The sequence below is a fragment of the Marmota flaviventris genome, chromosome 6 (genome assembly GCF_047511675.1).
Source record: "Marmota flaviventris isolate mMarFla1 chromosome 6, mMarFla1.hap1, whole genome shotgun sequence".
NCBI lineage: Eukaryota > Metazoa > Chordata > Mammalia > Rodentia > Sciuridae > Marmota > Marmota flaviventris.
Window position 1 is genome coordinate 7,639,007 of NC_092503.1, and position 23,130 is coordinate 7,662,136.

Here is a 23,130-nt window from a genome sequence, read left to right on the forward strand (position 1 = left end):
AAGACCCTGTATGGCTCTGCTCCCACAGAGAACTGGTCGAAAGCAGTTCTCTCTCCACGCTGGGAGCCAGTGAGGGAGCACTTGGCACCAGCTGAGGTTTTCAGAATTGGGTCTCAAGATGACAGCAATTTGACAGCTGGGACATGAGACAACACAATGATGGCAGAGAGGGACAGCAGCAGAGTGAATGAGTCTCGATGACACTGGGACATGAGAACCACACTTCTGACATGGGGACACCAGAGGCTTTCTTCCAGAACTGGGAGAAATGAGGTTCCCAGGGAGCCCAGAGGACCAACCACCACCAGGGGGTGTGTGCTGAGGTCCCACAAAAGGGCAAGCCCTGTCCTCTTTAATTTTTTTTTTTAGTTGTAGTTGGACACAATACCTTTATTTTATTATTTTTATGTGGTACTGAGGATCAAACTGAGTGTCCCACACATGCTAGGTGAGCATTCTACGGCTGACCCACAACCCAGCCCCACTCTATTTTTATTTAATTTTTACTTTATAAGACAAGGTCTCGCTAAGTTGCCCAGGCTGGCTTTGGACTACTCGTCTCCTCCTGCCTCAGTCACCTGCCCAGGTAGTGGAATTACCTTTATGCAGCACCACGCCCAGCTTCGCCCTGACCTTCAGATGTTTGTCACGTGTCCTGTTTTGTTAACCCGTTTAAAATTACACCAGGGTAATTTTGGTGTGATTAGCAAAATGGTTGACAGCTCTGATATTTGAAAAAGAAAAACAAACCATTAAGGATATCCAATGGCTCCTGGCCCCTGCAGGCAGCGTGGGCAGGAAGAGCTGCCCACCCTGGCGGAGGCAGATCCTGCTCTGGGTCTCAGAGCCTCTACTCCACAGGGCTGGAAGAGCCAGTGCTCCCCTCCAAGGTCCAGGGAGAAGCAAATGAACTATTTAGCTGCAGTGCATGGACAGCTGAGTCTAGCGTGCAGCGATTGCCGGACACGACCACAGGTTATTGCTTATAAGGGACAAGAGCGTCCTCCCTGCCACTTGGGGCATCACTCTGTAGGGGCCCTTGCTATGTAGGCGCCAGCCCTCCTCCAGCCGGGACCTGCCAACCTACTGTCACAGTCACTCAGCTTTCCCTCTAGGTGGAGGGCAGCGACTGTGCCTAGCTTCAGCCTTGAACCATGCCACCAGCCTGCAGGGACAGGAGACTGTCTGCATCCCAAAGGAGCTTACACCGCAAAGAAGACACATGTAACTAGGGACAAAAACGGCTGCATAAATTAGAAGCAGCACGGCAAATACAGTACAAGGTGACAGAGTAGCACCTCCATGAGGCGGTCACAGGGACCTGGTAGGAGGGAAGGTGTAAGGCACCAGCAGCCCCCAGGAGGCCGACTCCACTCTGCGGCCACCCTGCAGCCACCAAGCTCATCCTGCACACACACTCTGAAGGTGGCAGTCACCAGCTGGTACAGGAACTGTGGAGACAACAGCCAGGGCACGTTAAGTGCTGCCACCTCACGCAGCCTCAGACTAGAGGCCATGGTCTCAGCCTCCCACAAGTAGCCTGGGTGGATGTTTTCGTTTAGTGCCTTTTTAAAATTTTTGCTGCCATCCTGATCTGACTCCCCAACCTCCAGAACCAGGAGAAATATATACATGTCTGTTGCTGAAGCCACGCACCCAGTCTGTGGTTCTTTTGTTACAGCAGCCAAACAAAGAGGTACTTGAAGGATGTAAAGAGAAAGGTTAGTTAACATTAAGATGAAGACTGCTATTTCGAGTCACAATTTCATGCTAAAATGTTAAACTACAAAGAATCAAGATTCAAAACTTACAATGATGTGGAGTCACGTCACTATATAGCAGCCGGACCCAAGGATCAGTAAGAACAGCCTGGGCTGGGTAGGCTTGGGGGACCCATTCATCCCTTTTCTCTTTGGCAGACAGAACAAAATAATGAGACTGGGCCATCTTTACAGCTCATTCCCTGATGCTCTAGTTTGGATCTGAGATGTCCCCCCAAAGACCTGTGTGTTAAAGTTTTGATCATGAAGGGGCGCTATTGGGAGACAGTGGAAATATAGGAGGTGCCTCCTAGCGGGAGATCCCAGGCCCTGGGAGTGCTCCTTCATGGGGGGCTGTAGGTCTCCTCACCAAGCTCTGCTACTCTCTATACTGGGATGGCTACCTCAGCAAAAGCAACAGGCTGAAACCCCTTTTCTGTGTGATTTTATAGGTATGTATAATAGCTGTGGAAGACAGATGAGCAGCACCAAAAAAAATAAAAACAGCCCAGTTGGTCACGGTGATGCACACCTATAATCCCAGCTACTCAGAAGACTAAGGCAAGAGTATTGCAAGTTTGAGGCCAGCCTGGGCATTTAATGAGACCCTATGTCAAAAGAAAATCAGCCGGGCACACCTGTAATACCAGCGACTCGGGAGGCTGACACAGGGGATTGTGAGCGTAAAGCCAGCCTCAGCAATGACGAGGTGCCAAGCAACTCAGCGAAACCCTGTTTCTAAATAAAATACAAAATTGGGCTGGGGATGTGGCTTAGTGGTCAGATGCCCCCAAGTTCAATCCCTGGTACCAAAAAAATAATAACCCCCCAAAACACTACACACACATGGCCCAGAGGTTCCAGCAACATCTAAGCTCAGGCCCCTTCCTGAAGACACTGACACCCCTGCAGGTTCCACGCCTGAAGTACTCACCCATGTAGGCCCAACCAGGGCACAAGGTACCAAGTGTCTCAGCAGGGGCAGGAGTGAGGTGCCCAGAAGCAGGCTGGACCCTGGACACCAGCCTAGCTGGGTATCATAACGAGTCATTAACTGATCTGAGACTCAAGGGAGTGAGGGCCCCAGGGAGATAGAAGAGGAACTGTGAACCCAAGGAACAGATGCCCACAGAAGCAGGAAACAGCAGGGTTCCAGTCCTGGAGGTTCAGGGCTCAAGGATTTGGTATAGAATCCACAGGACTGTGGGCAGGAGAGATGACCATTTCTGCCTTCCCCCTCGCCTGTGCCTGAAGGTCATGGTAGAGAGGGGAGGAACAGGCAGCAAGACTGTCACAGCCAAGGTACTGGCTGTCCTGGCCTTGTGAAGGGTGCAGACACAGCCAGCAGCTGCTAGCAGAGCGAGCCTGGGTGGAGAGGGCCAGGGCAGACCACCAGCAGAGCAGGGCAGGGAACCGGGAGGAGCTGGGGCTTCATCAGAGAAGGCGGCATGGACTTCTGCTGGGCGGAGTCTGGCATGTCTGTGGGACACTCTAGGAAGGCTCAGCAGGTGACCTGCAGCCAGGAGAGATGCCAGCTGGACAAGAAGCTTCAGAGTCATGCTAGCACAGAACCCGTGGTGCTGAGTCCTCCAACACCGTACGAAGGACCGAGGGCATCTGAGAGAAGAGTGACCCCCAGGCTCAGGGCAGAGAGTCAGCAGACGCAAGGTGTTGGTGCAGGCTGGCCTGGGCCCCGGAGCACGTAAGGCCTCACAGGGCTGCTGGTGGGCAGGGCGACAGAGCCCACTCATCCTGAAAGGGAAGAAGGGCCACAGGCAGACAGAGCTAAGGGCAGGGCAGGGCACCTGGTTCCCCGGGTCTGTGGGTTTTAGTGGACAGCTGATGGTAAAACAGACATGAAGAGCTGAAGGTGTCGGAGCAGAGAGCAGCAAGGTTGGTGGCAGCTCAGCAAGCCCTGCCCCAGTAGGACAGGAGGCAGCTCGGGACACCGCCATTCTTGTAGGAGGCTCAGATCACAGGCATCAAAGTGAACTTCACCTGCAAACCCGCCACACTGTCCGGGCCCTCCCCACTCCCTCCGGCCTTTCCTACAGGGAACAGTAGGCATAACACTGGGTCCCCTGGTCACTAAGGGCCACTGTGGATGGACTGCACCCTGCTGGCTGTTCTGTGGACTGCCCAAGATGCACCAGGCCCCCAGAGGCCACAGAGAAGGGGAACTCTCCTCAGGTAAACAAAGATATTCAATTAAAATTTAAAAATCCTGGGCCTCCCACTCGGACACTGGGCTGAGGAGTAAAATTGCCCCTGCGGGCACAACTGGCGTCATCTGATCATAAGCTGCCACGAAATCGTGTCTCCCACCCCTCGGGACAGGGGTGCTGCAAAGTCCAAGCTCCTGGCTACATGCACGCTTTATTTTTTCTAGAAAAAACATCTGGAGTTGAAGGCGGCTTTGCTGAATTGAAGTTCAAGGCTGAGCAGAACCCCACTCTGGGGGAAGCGACTGGGAGCTGGTGGGCAGGGAGCACCACAGGGAAAAGCATTGGTCACACTGACCGACCCAAGGTGCGTTCCAGGGCTGGGGGTACTCTTGTCTCCAAAATGAGTATCTTAATGATTTAAAAAGTTGATCCAAAGTGTCACCAGCACATGACATTGACCCTGCCAAGCTTATTTTTCCCCCTTTGTGATTAAGCTTTTTTTTTTCTTTTGTGATTAAGCTATTCTTCCAGCAACCTGTTGGCCGTTAATTTTTCTCCCAGGGAAATCAGCCTGGTTCACCTGGTGTGCAGCTGTCATGTCTGCTCTAGACAGCCCAGGGTGCTGGCTTAAATCCCCAGCAGCTGTGACCGCTCCCAGTCATTTCCAGAAAGGAAGGACAGCTTTTGCCACAAAGAAATCTTTGCATATAGCACATTTATCACTACAGTATTTATAGAATTTCACATTCAAAACATAACAAAATTTCTAGTAAGGACAATACAATCCACCTGCAAAGAGAATATGATTTACACATATTCACACACACACACGCCCCAGGAAAGCCTGGCGACAGAACACAAGCCAAGAGACTTGCAGCACTCAGGATCTGGATCTTCCCAGGAGAAACGCCAGCAGAGCCCAGGTAGTGACCACTCCACAGACTCTGTAAGACAAGGACTTGGGTCAGAAGCCTGGTTCTTCTGTGACATTGGCAGGTCTCAAAGTAGCAGGCAGACTCCCCCTTCTTCCCGCCAACCCCAGACGTCCTTCCTTTCTTCCTGGTGCCAACACTGAGCTGCTTGCTCTCTCTCAGGGTCCATGGCTCTGGGATACAAATAGTTCACCTTCCCTAGTGATTTAGATCAGAGGTTGGCAGGAGGACAAAGGGCTGTTTGGGAGGCTACCATTTCTCTTCTGCAGTGCTGTCCACTACAGATCCAGCTCCTATACAGCACACCAGAATCCTCGTAAAACTTCAGTAACTGCAAGTCTGTCTTTCGAGTTACTCAGGGCGAACCTTGACTGTGCATGTTATGGGCCAGGCTATATAGGCAATAACCAAACAGACTCCATTTTACCCTGAGACTCCATGTCATGTAAGAAATGCTTCTGCCATGGGAAGGCCCCACCCCTGTACCCATTACTTAGCATAACGTACTTGACAACACAAAACAGCAATTCTTATACAATGTCAAATTATTCTCTTTGGTTTCCATTTTTCCTGGGCAATCTACAGAGATTGATTGTCTAAACATTAGTAACCATTCTCTAATGTGTACTGAAATAGGGTCATTTTGATCCCCTTCACTTCTGCTTGCCTGCTGCTATACCAACCTGAAAAGTCCCATGAGCATTACCAATGTACCCATTGAATTGTCTCGCTAACTGCCCAATTCAGCTTCTGTACCTGCTTGCTTGCAGTTATGTCAACCCGGATATGATTTTTGCCTTTAAATATCCTAAAACACTCAGCCTTGGGGCTGTTCCTTGCAGAGACAGTTATAACCCCTCCTGTGGGGGGCAGTCACCAGCCGGCCGGCTAAATACTCTTCAATCTGGACAAAACGGGGACTTGGTGTGTTTTCTGAGAAACCTGCCTCACAACAGTGCACACAGCTCTTCTTGGTTCTGCCACTGGCTCCTTCTCTGTCCCCACTATCACCAGGCTGGGCCATACCACAGACACATTGGCCTCCTGGTGCCCCTACCGTCCGCCTCCTCTCTAGCCTACCTCAGCAGAGAGGACAGTTGGATGGTGCCCTTCCTCTGCCCAAACCCCAAGTGATCCTCAATTCCTCCAAGTGGCCCTTACTATGCCCACTCAGACAGGACCCAGTTCCTCCTTGCCTCGTCCATCCTCGTTTGCCTACGTCAGCTCACAGTGGCTTCATCGGCCCTCAGTGAGGTGCCTCCCCAACTCAAGGACCCTGCCCTGCACTGTCCTGAGCAGCCCCCTGGCTCACCCTGACATCGAGTTTTTAACACGACCCATCCTCCATCATCTCCTTTGAACAGTACCCCTCAGACCTGCCAGACCCGCTCTTCTCTCATTTTTAATAAGCACTTGCCAACTGACACATCACAAGGTCCTCTGGTTAGTACACTCACTGATTACTGCCCTTTAGTACGGAGCTCTGCGAGAGCAGGGCTTTTGTTTTACCCACTCACGAAGCCCTAGGACCAACAGTGCCCAACACTGCAGATGCTCCAGCACCTGTAGAACACCAAGTGACCCACAGTTCACTGCACTTGTCAGCAACTCCCTAACGGCCCTCACCAGTGAGCGAGCTGAGCTGAGTCAGACCCAATGGGGCCACAGGCAGAAAAGCAGCCTCCAGCCTGCCACTTACTGTAACACGCAGTTGATGTTGGGGGAATGTCTCCAGTACCGGTATAGGGAGACCTGCAGGGTCGGGTGGCACCTGTACTCCTTCAGGATACTGCGGGCACTGCCAAAAGAAGTTTGCCAAGGTCAGCTACACTGTGCGGCCACAGGGACTGCTCTTAGGCCTGAAGCAGGGGGAGGCAAAAAGGATGACATGGGGAGAGAGGAGGGACTTGGGGCCTGGGCACCTACTCCTTAAACTTATTGGTCAGGAGCAGGAACTGGCTTCGAGTGAGTCGCCTGACATCGAACTTGCAGAGATTCTGGAACTCACGGTAGACTTGCTGCTCACTGGCCCCGGGCCATCTCCTAACAGTGAGGATGAGGATGGGAGGCCGGATACTGGGATAATCTGGGCCAGAAAAATTCTAAGAAACATGAAGAACAAAAGATTTCCCACAATTTTCGCTGACATCTTATGCAATTAGATAATGTTTGAAGGGACTAGGAAAGACTGTTTGGGGCTGGGAGCAGGCAAAGGGAAGGATGGGTGGAGCGAGAACACGTGGGTTTGGGCAGAAAAACACAAGAAACAAGCAGCTTCACAGGGGTGTAAATGCCCTGTCCAGCTCTCGCACCCCTTCAGCCCAGCAACACCAGGCCACCTCCACAGGGAGTCTCTGAGCAAGGTAAGGGAGCAAAATGAAACCTACTCACGATTTTAGGGACCCCAGCTCGGATAAGATTGACTTGGTTCACGTAAGGAGCCAGCACGTCGAGGTACTGAGGGAAAGATGGCTCAGGCATGGGTCCGCTGCTGCACGGACAGAGAAGCCAAAGCGCTCAGGAATGCACTTATCCACTGTCCTCGCCATAGCCAAGGATCTGGCGACACAGGGAAACGGCTGCCTTGGGCAATTCTCCACCCCCAAGGCTCGTGCCCATGTCAGTGGGCTTCCCAACTGGCTGATTTGAAAGAGCCCTCTCCAGAAAGAGCGGAGCTTCTGGAGGGTCACCCTCTGTGACAGTTTTGTGACGCTCCCTGACCAGCACTGGAGGCAGGCTCAGACAGCGAGAAGCCTGTGAGGGGGCTCCACTTCATCATTCCTCAGCACGACTCTACTTGACCCCAAATGGCCATCCCTCGCCTGACTTTACTGGACCATCAGCCCCACCCTTCCAGGGACCAGCCCTTGTGGCAGGCCCTGGGGGAGCACTGGTCGGGAACCAGGCAGGACAGCCAGAGGCTTCTCTAGATAGAGGAGAGCTTTCAGCTGAATTGAAAGGTGCCCGCCCTTCTGCTGGAAGCTTCTTCCTGCCCAGCACACACCATCTGCCAGTGGGCACTTGGGCACTCAGACATTGCCAAACTACAGGAAGGAGGAAGATGGGCTGGTGGAATTTTTCCCCCCATGGAGGTGGGGAGGAGGAGGGCCTTTCTAATTTTTAGAAAAAGAAAAAAAAATTTCAGAAAAAATTCTTTGATGCATTACGAGACTCCAGACTGGTAGATTTCTCATTTAAGTTATAAAACTCACATCAACATGACATAGAACATTTGTATTTATCACATCCATTGACAAAACTGGACAAGTATAGGTAGTTCACAGAGCACAGATCAAAGTTGCCTTGCTAAGTCAGTCCTGAGGAGCAGGCCAGAGTCTGATTAGCTCCTTCGCTGGGCCTGCCAAGTCCTAGAGCAAGGGTCCCCAGCCTGGGTCTATGGAAGGCACATGTACAGCATGCACTTGGTGCCCCTGTTGTGCCCAGTGCTGGAGGCATGGGGGATGCTGCTGTCACAGGAAACACGTTCAAAATTCCAATTTGGAGTTTCATGGGGTAACAGCAAACACACCAAGCTGGGAAGCACTGAAGCAGACAACAGAACCCAAGTCAAACCCTTGGTCCCCGGACATTACTTCTCCCAGTGCCAAGAGGGGGGCAGGAGCAGCCCCACCCAGGCAGGAGGCAGGGGTGGCAGGAAAGGGCTTCTGTGAAGCAAGGCCACTCTGTTGGCTGCCACACAGGCAGAGGCTGGATGTCTACTCTCCCAGGGCTGCAGTATTCATCCTCTTTGGGGGCCCTGGGACCTCTTGGTTTCCTGACTGCTGAGTGACTGGAGGGAAAGAACACTCACCTGTGCACCCTCTGAAGGAGCAGGTGAGCCACTTTCAGAAGAACTGGAAAAAAGAAAAAAAAAAAAAAAAGCTATAGATGTCACAGGCCTTCTTGAAATATGCAAACTCACACTTTCTATGCAAACCAGCATGATATAAACGAGAACCTAGGGAGGGCACCCACCAAGGCCAGTCTCCTCTGGAAGGACGGCAACTCTTACCTGACCCACAAAGAAAGGCATCATATGCTGCTTCATGGGGGCACTTGTTCTGGGCTGAAGCATTTTTCCATAATAAGGAGAGAGATCAAGTAAACCATTAGCAATGCACTTGGGAAAGAAGTCTCTCCACCCCCACCACCCTCACATCCACAGCAACCACAGCATGCTCGACCACCAGCTACCATGGGTGCCTTCTCCCAGCTCACAAGCCAGCTTCCCTCTGGTCCTGCCCGCATGGACAAAGCCAGGAGCCCACGTCAAGGGGGAAACAGACAGCCCTGAGGCTTTCTGGGATCACACATCTTGAGGGCAGGAGTTATGCAGAGCAGGACAGGAAGACAGAGAAGGAAACCCTGAACTCCACAGCCTCCAGCCTGGGAGACCAAGGTCCAGGAAAAGCCTCAGCTCTGCCCACAGCACTCCTGTGCAAGGAGCCGGGGCTCGTGGGAACATACCATATTTTTCACATTTGCTCGCATGAACAATTACTGGTCCAGAATTCTTGGTGGGATTCAAGTTACTATTAGAGAATTAAAAATAGGATAAAGAACAACTTGCTGAAAATTCTTTCTTGTTCCCCCAAGTCCCTGACATTATAAATGTGTCTTCAACACGTGTCTTAAACATAGGTCTAGTCATATACAAATAAGGTCTTGGTAACTAGGCAACAGGACAGGTGACAGATCAGCAGTGTTAGAGGCTCCAACTGGATCATCCTTGGCATTCAGGAAACGCTTAGCCTGAACCCAGCCCAGAGAAACAGAGGAGCCATCTCTGCCCTCTGGAGCTTGCCATCTAGTGGCCTGAGTGACGAGTACAGAGACAATCACGTCTTCCCCCCATAAAGGCAATGCCGAGGAGTAGACGGTGCACTCTGGGCCACTTTGGCCTAGAGGCATTAGGAAGGCAGTGGTGCAGGAGAGAGGAGGCAGAGCCAGGGGCACAGAACCAGGACACACTGCGCAAAGCGTGGCCAAGGCCCACAGTGGAGGCAGGGCCAGGCAGAGAAGGAGCTCAATGACACGTGGGGGCCTCAGGGAGTGCCAGAGACTCAGCCACGAACAGAACTCAACCTGTGATTTTAAAGACCACGCAAGTGGCGGTATGGGAAATGAAGTGGGGCAGGCCACAGGCTGGGATACCAGTGAGGGCTACCACCACAATTAGAATGGAAAATAAAGGCCTGAACAACAGCAGTGACCCCGAGAATGAAGAAGGGGAGACTTTAAGAAGATTTATGGAGCAACATCAACTAGACTTGGCTGATAAGACACAGGCGGCCCAGCTCTGGGACACTCGGCTCTGGGGTGTGAAAGCAGCGACAGCATCCAACAGTGAGGAAACCATCCCACCCGTCTTTCAGAACCTGTGTGCTTCCTCTCTCTGAGCCCAACTTCCTTGCCTGTAAGGCAGGCATGGCGACCATGCCCACACTACAGGATTAGACAGACCGTCAACAATGATGGACAGCATTTAAGAAACATGGAGTGAGGGCGAAGCAGTGTCCTAGTCCCTGTGGTGGATAAGCTCATTTAATCCTCACAAAGACCTTATGAGGTGAAACTAAGGCACAGGGAGATTCAATAATTTTCTGCAGGTAACTTGCAAAAACCAGTGAGGCTGGTTAAACTGGGATTTAAGCCAAGGAAGACTAGAACCAGAGCCTGTGTATTAGAAGACAAAACAAAACCCTCTCTGGTCCCACCTCTTCACACAGGCTCCCAGTATCATGTCTGGTGCTACAAAGACAGCAGATACCCAGGCACAGGGATGAGATGGAGGAACTGAGATCAATGTGAAATCGAAGGTGCTGCAGGTCAAGAAGGCAGCTGGTATATGAAATGCCCCAAGGCTGAGGAGGTCCAGACCACAGTGCACCCAGGTGGCAGCAGCTGCAGAAAGGGAGTAGGTGAGGCCCCCCTGGGACTGAGCAAGAGGAGATGGAGCCCATGAAATGAACTGAGTAACGCTCATGGAAAGGGTGAAAAATCCACATGCACCCATACGTCCACCCCTGCACATGTGCACCAACCCCAGCCAGAAAAGAGAATCCAGGAGGGGATATGAGCCAGAAGAAGGAGGGAGAGGACAAGGGTCTCAAATGCCCCAGTGAAGCAAAAACCTATCCAGGACTATATGCCACATCTTGTCCCTTACGTACACCATTCTACCATCTTAGACCAGAGGCGAGCCTGCCCTGGTAGGCTAAGCCAGCGCAGGGTAAGGCGTCACGTGAGAGAACCCCTGACAGCACTGGACAGAGGGAAGGTGGAGGCCTCTGAAGGGACTCGCTGCACAGAAAACAGGTGCCACATCTCTGAGTAACACGGGTGCGCTGCAGGCGGCCCCCCAGCACTGACTCTCCTAGAGTGAAGAGGTGACGACCCTCCCACTCCACCTGCCCCACCCCATGTTTTCCACTACAGGCATGGAGGGCACCATGCGGTCACAACAATAGCCAAACAAAAGGGATTCTGTTTGATTTTGAGTTTTAAGTGCTAATGCCGAGAGAAACCAGAGAAACCGAGGGAGAGGCTAAAGGGAAGGACAGGTGAGCGGGAGGCTGCAGAGAGGAGGGAACCAGAAGGGCAGAGGGCCACTGCGGGGAAGCAAGCCCCGGCTGCCCGGCACACATGGAAGGGCTTGGGTCTGCTGGTGACGAAAGACGTGAGAAAGATGGCAAAACAAAAGTGCTCCCGAGGGCAGGCAGGGGCTGAGGGCTTTCTTCCCATCTTTGGCCTTATTCTTGGAAACGGGGGCCAAGAGGGCTGCAGAGACGGGCTGAGGCAGCAGGACCTGGAGGGGACACCAGCTCCAGGAAGCGGTGCCATGGCGGGGAAGAGCACCCACCAGACCCGAGGGATCTTGAGCCACACAGCAGCTGCAGCCACAGGCCCCCTGCCCCAGAACCAGCTCCAGAAGCGACCCTCACCTGCTCAGCACTTCGTACACCTCCGAGAGATTGGAGACCCGTGGGAAATGCAGTTCCTGCAATTGTGGAGAACAAATCAGCGAGAAAAAGAACACTGTGCTGTCGTCCATCTGCTTCAGGTCTTGTCCAGTAGCCGCCGAAGTGTCCTGGAGAACCCCACGCCCACCACCTCTTCCTTCTCCTCCAGCGTCCCGACTGCCTTTACTCCTCAAGTGCAGGGCCAGGGACCCAGATCCTGGGGTTCCCCAGAGGGCTTCCCACAGTCCAGGCTGGGAACGACTGCCCACCACCACCTCACACCACCTCCCTCCACAGATGAGCATAGGGGTCTAGAAATACGGAACCCGAGGCGCTCCAAGGAGGCCTGGACACTTGTGGAATACCAGGCATTCTAGAACGAGAGGGAGGGACGGGGAGTGCCCGGCCTCGGAGTCCTAGGAGTTCATCAAAGCTAGAAACCCATGAAGTACAAAAACCAGAGCCTTTCTGGACAAAGAGGGACCAAGGGACCCACTCCTATTTTTGTGGCTTTTTTTCTTGAATGGCTCAATCTATCACCCTAAGGCTTGATTCCCCCCCCCCCCATAAAGTGGAACTGAACCCAGGGGGGCTTTACCGATTACACTCACAGACCTGTTATTATTTGAGATGGGTCCCAAGTTGCTTAGGCTGCCTTAAATTTACAATCCTCCTGCCTCAGCCTTTTGAGTCACTGGGATTAGGGTATATGCCACCACGCCTGGGCCTTTTTGTTTTTGAGGTAGGGTCTCACTCAATTTGCCCAGACTGGCCTTGAACTTCCGATCCTCCTGCCTCAGTTTTCACCACACCTGGAACCTAAGGCTTCAAGACACTGATCCAATCCCCTTTCTCTGGTCCTCAATTTCTAAGAAGCATTTAAAACAGTTGGGCCCTTCCATTTTCCGTGTGTAGAGGACAACAACCCAGACTACATGACAGTCACCTGGGGAGCTTTCAAAACGGCCTGGCCCCATTGCAGACCACACAGGAAGCTAACAGGGGCTGGAGGCAGTTTGTAACTTACCTAGTGATTCCAACTCACTGTCCCCAGAGAAGCCATGATCTCGCACTCAGCAAAGATGGTTTCTCAAGACTTTGAGAGGGGACCCTTCTACCCTCATGTACTTTGATTATGTTGTAAATGTTTATGAAAAATAGATCAGGTTCTGAATCAAATCATTGCACTGTCCACTCTAACACATCCCAATTATATACAAATGAGTCAAAACCTGGGAGCTTGAATGGGGGAAGGAAAGAAACGACAACTAGTATGATGAACAACCATAGGTGACAAAATATGAAAGGAAACGGATACTGATTTTTACCGATTTTATAAGAGTTCAAGGAGAGTTTTTGAAAAGTGTTATTAGTGTGGACACAATTATCTTTTAATCAAGCAATTTCATTCATTACCTTCCAGATATCCTTTGTCACATTCTTGGTATCAATGAGAACAGGAAACAGGTCATGGATATTCTGCTTAAACTGATCATAGCTTTCTGAGGGGAAAGATCCAGGGAGTGAAAAGGGAGTGAGTTTGTTGGTAAAATGGGAAGGAACCACCATCTAACCTAGCTTGCCACCAACGCCAACTAGTAAAGCAAATGAAACAAAATAGAAATTGAAAACCACCTTATTTCTGACCATTGAGGATTTTTTAATCTCAAGCTACCCTCACAACTTACAGATGTAAAGAACAAGAGGTTCTAAACTCAAGATATCCTCTAATGCAGTTTAAGAAGCTCTAGCCAATGGGATAAGAGAGGGAGAAATGGTGTTTTGGAAAGGCAGATAAAAGAAAAATCATTTATAAATGACTGTTCAGAGAATATCCAAGAAAAATCAACTAAAAGTCATTTGATGAGAAGTATACTGATAAAGGGGGAAAAACTATTAACTGACAAATTCAAAGTTATACCTGTATGTAGTTTAAAAGAGGTTTAGTGCAAACAAACCAAACCCACAACACAGACCTCCCAAACGAGGGGCCCTGTAGCCCTCTTCCTGCCACCACATCCCCTAGTCCACAGGGCAGCCACTTCAGTCCTCCTCCCTCAGGTCTCATGCCCCTGTCTCCACAGGACTCCTACGTGCTGTGATGGGGCACCTGCGGCTGATCACCGCTTCCCGCTGTCCCCACCCCATAGCACAAGCTCCCCACAGGCCTGCCTGCACCACCCTGGGGCGCCCTCATGAGGGGTGCTGTGGCAGCCAGGTGCCTCTTCCTTTCCTGCACTGTCTCCCTGCCGTGAATACTTTGTCCCACAGTTTGCTCAGGTTTTTGTTGAGTGTACACTGTTAATTTTACCCCTAATCCTCCTCTAATTCTCTCAATATGCTCAGATCAACCACGGAAAGGCGACACAGCCACAAGACAGCATCACATGACATTAAAAATGTCATGCAATAGGTTTAGTAGGTTTTTAATGACATAATACTTCCAAATACAAGACCAAATGTATATGATTAAATATGATTTCTGATTTTGCCAAATTTTACACAATGGGCCTGAGCATCTTCAGGAATAGAGGAAGGATACTAATGCAAATTTAGGTTTTTCTTCCTTGAGGAAGTCTCTGGTCTTGTCTCTGAGAAGATGGTAACAGATCTGAGGACTGGACCCTGCTGCACCTCTGTCGACACTGGGAAGTACAGGCCAGGTGGCAAATAGAGATACAGGAAGGAGATGACAAGTCTGTCCCTACCTGGGAGAGGTCTGAAGAACTTCTCATGGAGATGCAACAGATCCATCATCATATTATGCCCCACTAAGGGCTACTTGGAGTAGATCAGCAGGTGAGAGAAATGAAATTTTAAAAATTATAAAGACAGACACCAAAGACTAAGATTCTTGTGAAGGATGCATCTTTGGAACCCACTGCCATTGTTGTCACGGGACTGTTTCATCCTCTCTGTCTTATGTGAGGGAGTGGGACTGCTTGGGGGAGGTCAGTGGAGGGTGGGGCAGGACAGACTCAAGGAAGGACTTAAGCAGGGTTCCCTGCTGTGAAACAGACAGCTCTTTCAAGAAACTTTAGGTAATTACTGGAATCCCTGTATTACAGGAAGAGGCAAAAAAAAAAAAAAAAGTGATTTCTTGTGGAGAGCCTTTCCCCACACTAACCCATCACGATTTGGTTAGGTCAAGGAAGCCAGTTATCAAGGAGAAGAAAGGACTCGTCTTAAGCAATCAGATTTTACTGTTGAAGAATCCTTCAACATCTGGGCCAGAAATACAGAAGACTGTGAAAGTCCAAGAAAAGAGATTTTTTTCCTACCTTCTGGGCTTTCACCAGCATCTGGAAAAAAACAGAAAAACCCCTCGCAGAGAGGAGAATCTGCTCCTTCCAACAACTGGCTCGATCACAAGAGGCGTTCTCAAGATACCAGCGATGCTGCCGACTCACCTTCTTCACCACCACCTGACATGAAAAATAGACAAATAACAAAGCAGGGGACAAGCCTTTTAGAGAGGCTGGATTTGGGTGGGTGAGAGAGGCAATGAAGCCGCTAAGGACAGCCCATTTCAAGGGAGGACTCACGCCCTGATCTTTCAGCATCGTCCAGATATTGGGGAGGGCCTGCCTCAGCACCAATTGGACCTCAAAGGCCTGGAACCCTGTGGGGCAAACACAAGGCACGACTGAGTGGCACAGCCCTTCCTCTTCAAGAGCCCCAAGAAGAAGACGGGCTGGGGTGGTGGCTCAGTGCAGAGCACTTGCCTAGCATGTGTGAGGCCCTGGGTTCAATCCTAAGCACCAGATATAAATAAAGGTACTGTGTCCGTCTACAACTTAAAAAAAAAAAAAAAAGAGCCCCAAGAAGAAAAGAAATGCAGAGATTGGAGCTGTGGATCACAGCAAAAGGCAGGTCGTAGAGGTGCCTAAGCTCACCAGCCACATGACAGAGCATGCAGGGCCTGTGGTGACATTCTAGGGCAGCATTTTCAAAGTTTTTGACCTCAAAGATGATTTTAAGTTGGAGACACCAAAGTTTGTTTTTGTTGGATACAGCCACTGATGTTAACTATTTTAGAAATTAAAACCTTCAAATCAAAAAAACATGGAATCTTCTTCTAAAACAAAAAACCCCATATACGATAACAAAAGTAAAATTCATAAAAAGAACTACTTTACAAGACAAAAAACATCATGATATATTATTTTACATTTTTGCAAACTTTAATATTTGGCTGCAATTGTATCTGCTTTTGCACTCATGATGTGTTACTGAAATGTGACAAAATCCCAGTCTCTGACACAATGAAGTGTTACCAGCCTTGTCAGATGACTCTGGGTGTTCTATAACACAAAATAAGATTTTGGCATGTGGTAACTTCTTAAAACCTCAGCTGTCACAAAGAATCTGAAACCACTGTTAATGGACTTTCTAGCACTATTACTTTAAAATCCTCTGGCCTATTTCACACCTTGAATGCATTAAAAAAAAAATTTTTTTTTAGTTGTAAGTAAATAATACCTTCATTTATTTTTATGGTGCCAAAGATCAAACCCAGTGCCTCACATGTGCTAGGCAAGTGCTCTACCACTGAGCCACAACTTTAGCCCCTGGAATGCATTTTTTATTCATGATTTTGTAACATCATGCATTGGTTATCTGGAAACACTAGTTTGCAGAGTCATGTAGATCCTCCAAATATTCACACATTTCACTAACAATAACCACAAAAGATACCTGTATAACTGACTATCTGACCACTATTCTTATCAGAAAGTTCTCAGTGTTGGGAAGTTGTCAAGCTTATGGTAGCAGATGCAAGTTCAAAACTTGGTTATCTTTCATAACTACTGTTATTACTATGCATTATTTTCCCTAAAGGGTCAGGCTTACTTTTTCCATTTGGAAAATAAATGCAAAATCCCAAGTTCAAACAGTCAGATCTTTCTAGAAAGAAAATGATATTCACTTGGGGGCGGGGTGCAGATCCAGCTCTTTATAAAAACAAACAAACAAACAAACAAAAAAAACACCCACACTCAAATGCTCTTCAAATGTTCTTCCTTCGCCCCACCACTGGGTGGGGGTATGCACCAGCACAGCTGCAGAGTGCTTTTCTGCATGCTATGTTCACACAGGATACTTACAGATGACCTAAAAAAAGGCTGAGACTTAGTTAGCACTCATACCACTTCCTCACCAAGCAGCTCCTTAAGCCAAATCGGCTTTTTGCACTGAGAGCAAGTGGCAGTAAAGAAAGCATGATGTGGGGCTCCTGCCTTAATCTGTGCTGAGGTGCTGACAGGTGTAACCCCCACTGCTATGGCACCAGGGAAAAAAATGGTACAAAAACAGCAAGTCATAGTCAAGTGATATACACTTTGATATAGAGCACTCAGGACAGGATGAACAAGATGGCTCTGAAACGTGACTTCCTTGGCCTTGAAATTCAATGTTGGTTGAAAAGCTTTCCGACTTTCTGATTTCTGAATTCTGAAGCTTTATCTGACCCCAAGGACTGGGCACCTACTAAGTAAATGCATTAGACTCAGTTGAGAGGCATTTGGGACCAGGATCTTTGGGAAAGAGAATGGGTCCCCCAACTCCTGTCATGTAACCATGACCCAACACTCCCAGTATGGAAGGAGCAGCCTCTTGCCTACCAGCAATACCAGGCAGAGTCATCCGGTCACCTTCCTCAGCTAGGTCCAGCCATCGCGTCACCTCATCAATCACCACCTTGATCTGGTCTTTATCCAGAGAGCTGAAAATGGGCACATGAAAATGCAAATGTTGGAGAAAACCATGCCAGAATCACAAGACTACGTTAACAAGAGGTTTCAGGAGCTCCTGGTTTTCACAGCATGAGCTCACGAAGAAAACAGATGAGCTGGATGCAGCTGATTGATTGAGCCTACAAACCCAGCAGCTTGGGAGGCTAGAGCAGGAGGATCATGAGTTCAAAGCCTCAGCGATTTGGCAAGGCCCCATCCCTAAATAAAATATAAAAAAGGGTTGGGGGGGGGTGCTGGGGTTGTGGCTCAGAGGTAGAATGCTCGCCTAGCATGTGCGAGGCCCTGGGTTTGATTCTCAACACCACATAAAAAATAAAGTACAAGTACTGTGTCCAACTACAACTAAATAAATAGTAAAAAAAAAAAAAAAAAAAAAAAAAGGGATGGGATGTGGCTCAGTGGTTAAGTGCCCCTGAGTTTGATCCCCAGTACCAAACAACAACAACAAAAGACCAAAACAAGATCACTGTTCTTCCATCTTTTCATGCAGAAGGCAGGCAACTTCCTGGCCTTCGTTCTTCACAGGTTCCTAGAGCTCATGTGATCCCCACCTGTCACACTAGGAAAGGAAGTGGCTCTAACCAGCACTAAAGGCCACTGTCAGGACTGTCTTCTTTGTAAGGCTTCCAGAGGCAGGAACACCCGCTGGGAGCATAAGGAAAAGGAGGACTTTGGCAAACCCTCGGCTCCTTGTTAGAAATGTAAGGACATAGTGTTCTTTGAAGTGAGGAAAGCTCTTTCTCCAACATTTGAAAATGTCAGATTTAAGAAAAAAAATTTTTTGTCCCTTATGAAATCCTACATTTTTATATTAAAATCAGGAACAAGGACAATAACAAAACAACAAAGAAGCTCTCCAACATTATACAAGATCATTACCTGGACCATGCAGTCATCATATTTCAGAGTTATAAGCTGTCGAGTTGACGGCCCTTCTTGCTAAAGGTGAAGAATCTAAAGCCCAAAAGGCTTAAATGACTCGTTCAACAACTGGTCAACAGTACTGACCGACAAGAACCCGGGTGGCCAGTTCTATTGCCACCCTGTGCTACTGTCTTCGCTCTGGTCACTCCTGACCATAGTGCAGACAGTATGAGGCTGCAATGTGTGGGACAGGCACAGGAGCCAAAGCAAAGAGGTAGCAATCTTGCCCTTGATGGGGCTGAGGAATGTCATACAAGTCTCGCACATAGCAGGGTCAGGCATGCTGGGGGACACAGCCAAGCCAAGGAGGCCCAAGTCCAGAGTCAGTGCCTGGAATGACTGGCACAGTCAGGGCTATGTGCGAGTTAGCCTTGAAAAGCCCTCAGAGCACACTGGACACTAACAGACCATCTCACAGCAAGTCCAACAGAGCGGAGTTTCCCCTCTGGCACTAGAATAGAAATCTTGATGAGTTAGCAAACTGAGTCAGCTTCTGTTTTTTTCATTGTTAAATGCTAAAAATCACGCTTGAAGCAGTGAGGGATTTATACAGGAGCTGAAAGTGGGGTGGAAACAGGATTGCCTTTCCTCACCTCAGGTGGAGGATCCCCAGCACCAGCAGCCACACCGTCTGGCTGAGCAAAGGAGGCTGATGCAGTTACCACGACATATGGATGGTTCAAGGTCACCACACTCCTGGAACCAACACAGACCCCACAGGACACAGCAGCAAAGAAACCAAGAGGCACTTAAAGAAACACACCCTACCTGCGAACTCTCCAGTTCCCTGTCAGGATGTTGTGCTTAATTTTTTTCTCCTGTTCTTCATTCATATATGGGATTCCATTTTTAAGAAACTAAACACAGAAAACAGAAACTAGTGAGAGTCATACTCCAAGCCACAAAGGAAGGGGAAGGGGAAGAAGAGGAGTGTATAACCACACCACCCCAAATGCACCCCATCTCAGGAGATAAGCAGGGTCAGGCCTACTTAGTATCTCACGGGAAAAACGGGAAGAGAAAAAGGGTCCTGTGGGCCCATTAGACTGGACTTTCAACCTGCCTCCTCCCCTCCTCCAATGCCATACCTTGTTATAGTTGAAGCCGTACTGATTCAAAAACTGAACACTAGAAGCCTGGAAAGAGAATTCCGAATCCAAAATCCCAAATGTTGTAGGGAAGAGAAAGAAGTTATATGAATGGGCTACATACCTATAAAAACATAAGAAAAAATCAAAGGCATTTAAAACACACACACACACACACCCTGACTCATTAAGCAGCTTCAGAGTAGATTCTTTCTTTCATCCATTTAGGAAAAACTGTGCTTCAGATACTTTGCCTGGCACTGAGAGCCAAAGAACAAAAGCAGTGATCCTACCCTCAGAAAATGGTCTGCTACAGAAACAGGCTCTCAATAAAACCACCAGGGCTGCTGCTTAGAGGCAGCTCAGTCCCACAGCTGCTCTGGGCAGGAGCCACCCCATAAGGGAGTACCCTTCCACACTCCTGGAACCAGCTAGTACCTGTGAGCTAGCAGGCAGTTCAGACAGCATCACAACACACACAGTATTAACTGCTCTCGTGAAGGTGCACAAGAGACAATGGAAAAGTGGACAGGAGCGTATAAGGTACCAGGCAGGGGTGGCGGAAAAGGCCTTGCAGAAATGGTACCTTTCAGGAGAGACCTGGAGGTAAGCTGGAATCTGCAGAGGACAGAGCCAGTGGAAGAGCCAGAAGTAGGAGAAAACAGAGTGTCCAGGACAAAATGACTCAGACACCAGGGAAGAATATGAAGGGGAGATAGGTGTAGAACACAGATGGGCAAAAGCCCTGCTTTGCAAAAGCTCTTTATACGTACTTGTTGAACTCTCCTTCGATACTGGAAAATACAGACAATCCTAGAAGAACAATAGTGGAAGTAATGAATACTAAGAATAAGCTCCCCGAGGTGAACACAGAGCCCAAACATTTCCAACAGGACTTTGCATCCACAGATACTATGTGGGTGGCAGGACAGAATAAGATCCTTACAGAACAAGACAAGAGTTGAAGCTGGGTGCAATGACACGCCTGTAATCCCAGCAGCTCAGGAGGCTGAGGCAGGAAGATCCCAAGTTCAAAATCAGACTCAGCAACTTAGTGAGGCCCTGTCTCATATCTCACAATAAAAAATAAAAAGGGTTGGGGAGGTAGCTGAGTGGTTAAATGCCCTTGGATTAAGTCCCCAATATCCTCCTATCCCTCCACAAAAAAGACAACTGTGGCCTGTTCTTCAAACGGTATTTAAAAAAAAAAAAATCAATTTTCATACTTTTAAAACTAACCAGAGGAAACACCAAAACCCATAAAGTAAGTCTTATAAATTTAACAGCTTTTAAATGACTATTACCAAAAGATAAAAGAAAAATTCAAAATGGTGTGTGTGTTGGGGGGTGAACAACAGAACATAACCAAGAGCACCAAGAGCTGTTGTCCACACTTTTCAGAGATCACACAGTTAGGAGAAACAGCAAAGGACAAGGGTAGGGAGGAAAACAGATGTCCGGCGTCATCCATAGTGAAAGCTAGTCAGTAGACTCTGGCCCAAAGTCTGCTTTTATGAAAAAGCTTTTTACAGGAATAGGGCCATGCTCATGGGTTTATATGTTATGTACAGCTGATTTCACATTACAACGGTAAGAATGAAGAGCTGTAATAGAAATCACATTGTCTGCAAGATCAAAAATATTCTCTATGGAGCCCTTTATAGAAAAGGTTGTCAACATTTCTATCATAAAATGTAAACAGACTAACAATCATTTTTCCTTTACCAGGTGGACAAAAGTTGCAGACTGATAATACCCAGTGTTGGAGAAACAGACAAATTCGCTATTAGTGTAAACAACGAAAACTTAGTGAGGGCTGGGGGCGTAGCTCAGTGGTAGAGCCCTGCATTTACAACACAATGCTAAACTACATATCAACAATTCAATATTCTAACACATACTGTAACTTTGCAATTCCACTGCTAGAAGTATCTCAGATGCATATACTCACAAAAGTACAGGATCATATATATAAACACCAAGAGTCAGTGCAAGTCTAATTGTACACAAATGTAATTGAAACATGCTTATTAGCAGATTAACAGATACATTGACAGTTTGTAATACTATGTGCTGTTAAAAAATGAACATGTTTGTATGTGCTGATATATAGATCTCCAAACCCCAAACTCCATGAAGTAAAAACAAAGGGAAAAACAAAATATTTGTAATATAATCGTATGTCCAAAATCATACACCCATTTTTAGTTGAAAGACGACGGAACAAGGAACAACAGTAATTGTTACTTAATGTTGGTTAAATTTTCTGCTTACTCCAAAGTGTTGGATCTAAAGCCAAAAACAGAAGAATACAAAAATGATAGCCAATGTGTTTGAAAAAGTGTCAAAACCATTTTCACAAATAGGAAACAAAGACAATATCTTCTTAACAGATTCATAACGAAGAGATGACCATCAGACTCACCAATCTGACAGATGGTAAACTGCTGAACACTCTGGCGGGTCTTTAGATACCACTCGGATGGCAAATCAAAAAGACTGAAAATACAGGCATCAACAAGATCTGGTCAAGATACTAGGGCTCCAGAGCAGGCTCACTTGGCCACTCAACCAGGGGTCACATCTTTTCCTTATTACAGAAACTAGGGAATACTACCAGCATTGGGGGACTAATACTAGGTCCCACAGGTGGGAGCAGCCCACACAAACTGACCTGCCCCACCCAGGGAAGCCAACCCTGCGCTGCTGAGAATCATGTTGGTCTGGCTGGGGGACACAGGCCAGCCAGCTCTTTGGGCTTTAAGACAGCTTTAGCTTTACCTGATCTGCTGCGGTCCGGAAAGGCTAGAACGAAGGCCAGTGAACTCTATGTCCAGACCTAAGGGGGAGGCAAAAGATAGAGGAGTCCCCAAGCACAGGGCAGACACCACTCCACGGTGTGGATGCCACAGGTGGCCTAAGCACGTCGCTCATTTTGTGTTCAAGAGGCCAGGTGGGGGCAAAAAGGGAAAATGGGGGGAACCGAGGCAAGGACCAGCCAAACCATGGGGGTTGTACCTAGACCTCAGGGAGTCTGGCCCATGACATCAGGGCTCTCAACACTCATGTGAGCGCTGCCTATCGCCCCCCTGCCTGCGGGCGTAAGAAGTCCGCCTGTCCCTCCGAGGGGCAGGGGCCCCTTTGAGTGCCCTGCGGCCTGGCCACAACCGTATCCCACCTGCGCTACCCCGTCCTCCAGCTGGTCCAAGGCACTCTGGTGACCGGGCCCGCAGTCCCCGGTACCTTACCCACAAAGTCCGCGTCCTGGAGGAGCTCCTGCAGCAAGGGGAGGTTCTGCTCAAACTCCTCTGCGCCCAAGTCCATGGCCGCTGGGCCGAGGGCGCCAGTGAGGCCACGTAGTACCCACGCGCTTCCGCTTCGCGGGGCCTTAAAGGGCTCGCGCACGTGGAAACCCGCCCACCCCGCGCGGCAGCCGCATAGCCTGCACCTGGCCACTGGCCTAGAGCCTAACTTGCTCCCAAGGTGAAGGTCGTTTGCAAAGAGCTGCCTGTTAGACTTAAGGTGGCCTTGGCGCCCAGATTG

At 48.9% G+C, this 23,130-nt stretch overlaps 1 protein-coding gene across 1 annotated transcript; it reads right to left on the reverse strand.

Moving 5' to 3' along the window:
• Positions 1 to 4,621: 4,621 nt before the first annotated feature.
• Pnldc1 (PARN like ribonuclease domain containing exonuclease 1) lies at positions 4,622 to 22,928 on the reverse strand. Its single transcript, XM_027939548.3, has 19 exons — positions 22,836 to 22,928; positions 22,369 to 22,426; positions 22,013 to 22,086; positions 20,361 to 20,400; positions 19,588 to 19,711; positions 19,268 to 19,356; positions 17,444 to 17,544; positions 15,365 to 15,441; positions 15,101 to 15,244; positions 14,528 to 14,597; positions 13,236 to 13,321; positions 11,802 to 11,857; positions 9,325 to 9,389; positions 8,870 to 8,923; positions 8,669 to 8,711; positions 7,249 to 7,348; positions 6,784 to 6,959; positions 6,557 to 6,655; positions 4,622 to 4,869 (listed from the first exon to the last, which is right to left on the reverse strand). Exons 1-19 carry the CDS (start codon positions 22,909 to 22,911, stop codon positions 4,806 to 4,808), a joined length of 1,596 nt encoding a protein of 531 aa, XP_027795349.2. The 5' UTR covers positions 22,912 to 22,928; the 3' UTR covers positions 4,622 to 4,805.
• Between the last annotated feature and the right edge of the window lie 202 nt (positions 22,929 to 23,130).

What these genes read in the sequence shown, in the direction of transcription:
- Pnldc1 (XM_027939548.3), bottom strand. Translation starts at nt 22,911, where the DNA reads ATGGACTTGGGCGCAGAGGAGTTTGAGCAGAACCTCCCCTTGCTGCAG. An exon ending in GACTCTGCCTGGTATTGCTG is followed by an intron (nt 15,442 to 17,443) that starts GTAGGCAAGAGG and finishes TTTGCCCCACAG; the next exon opens with GGTTCCAGGCCTTTGAGGTC. An exon ending in TGACAAAGGATATCTGGAAG is followed by an intron (nt 11,858 to 13,235) that starts GTAATGAATGAA and finishes CCACAATTGCAG; the next exon opens with GAACTGCATTTCCCACGGGT.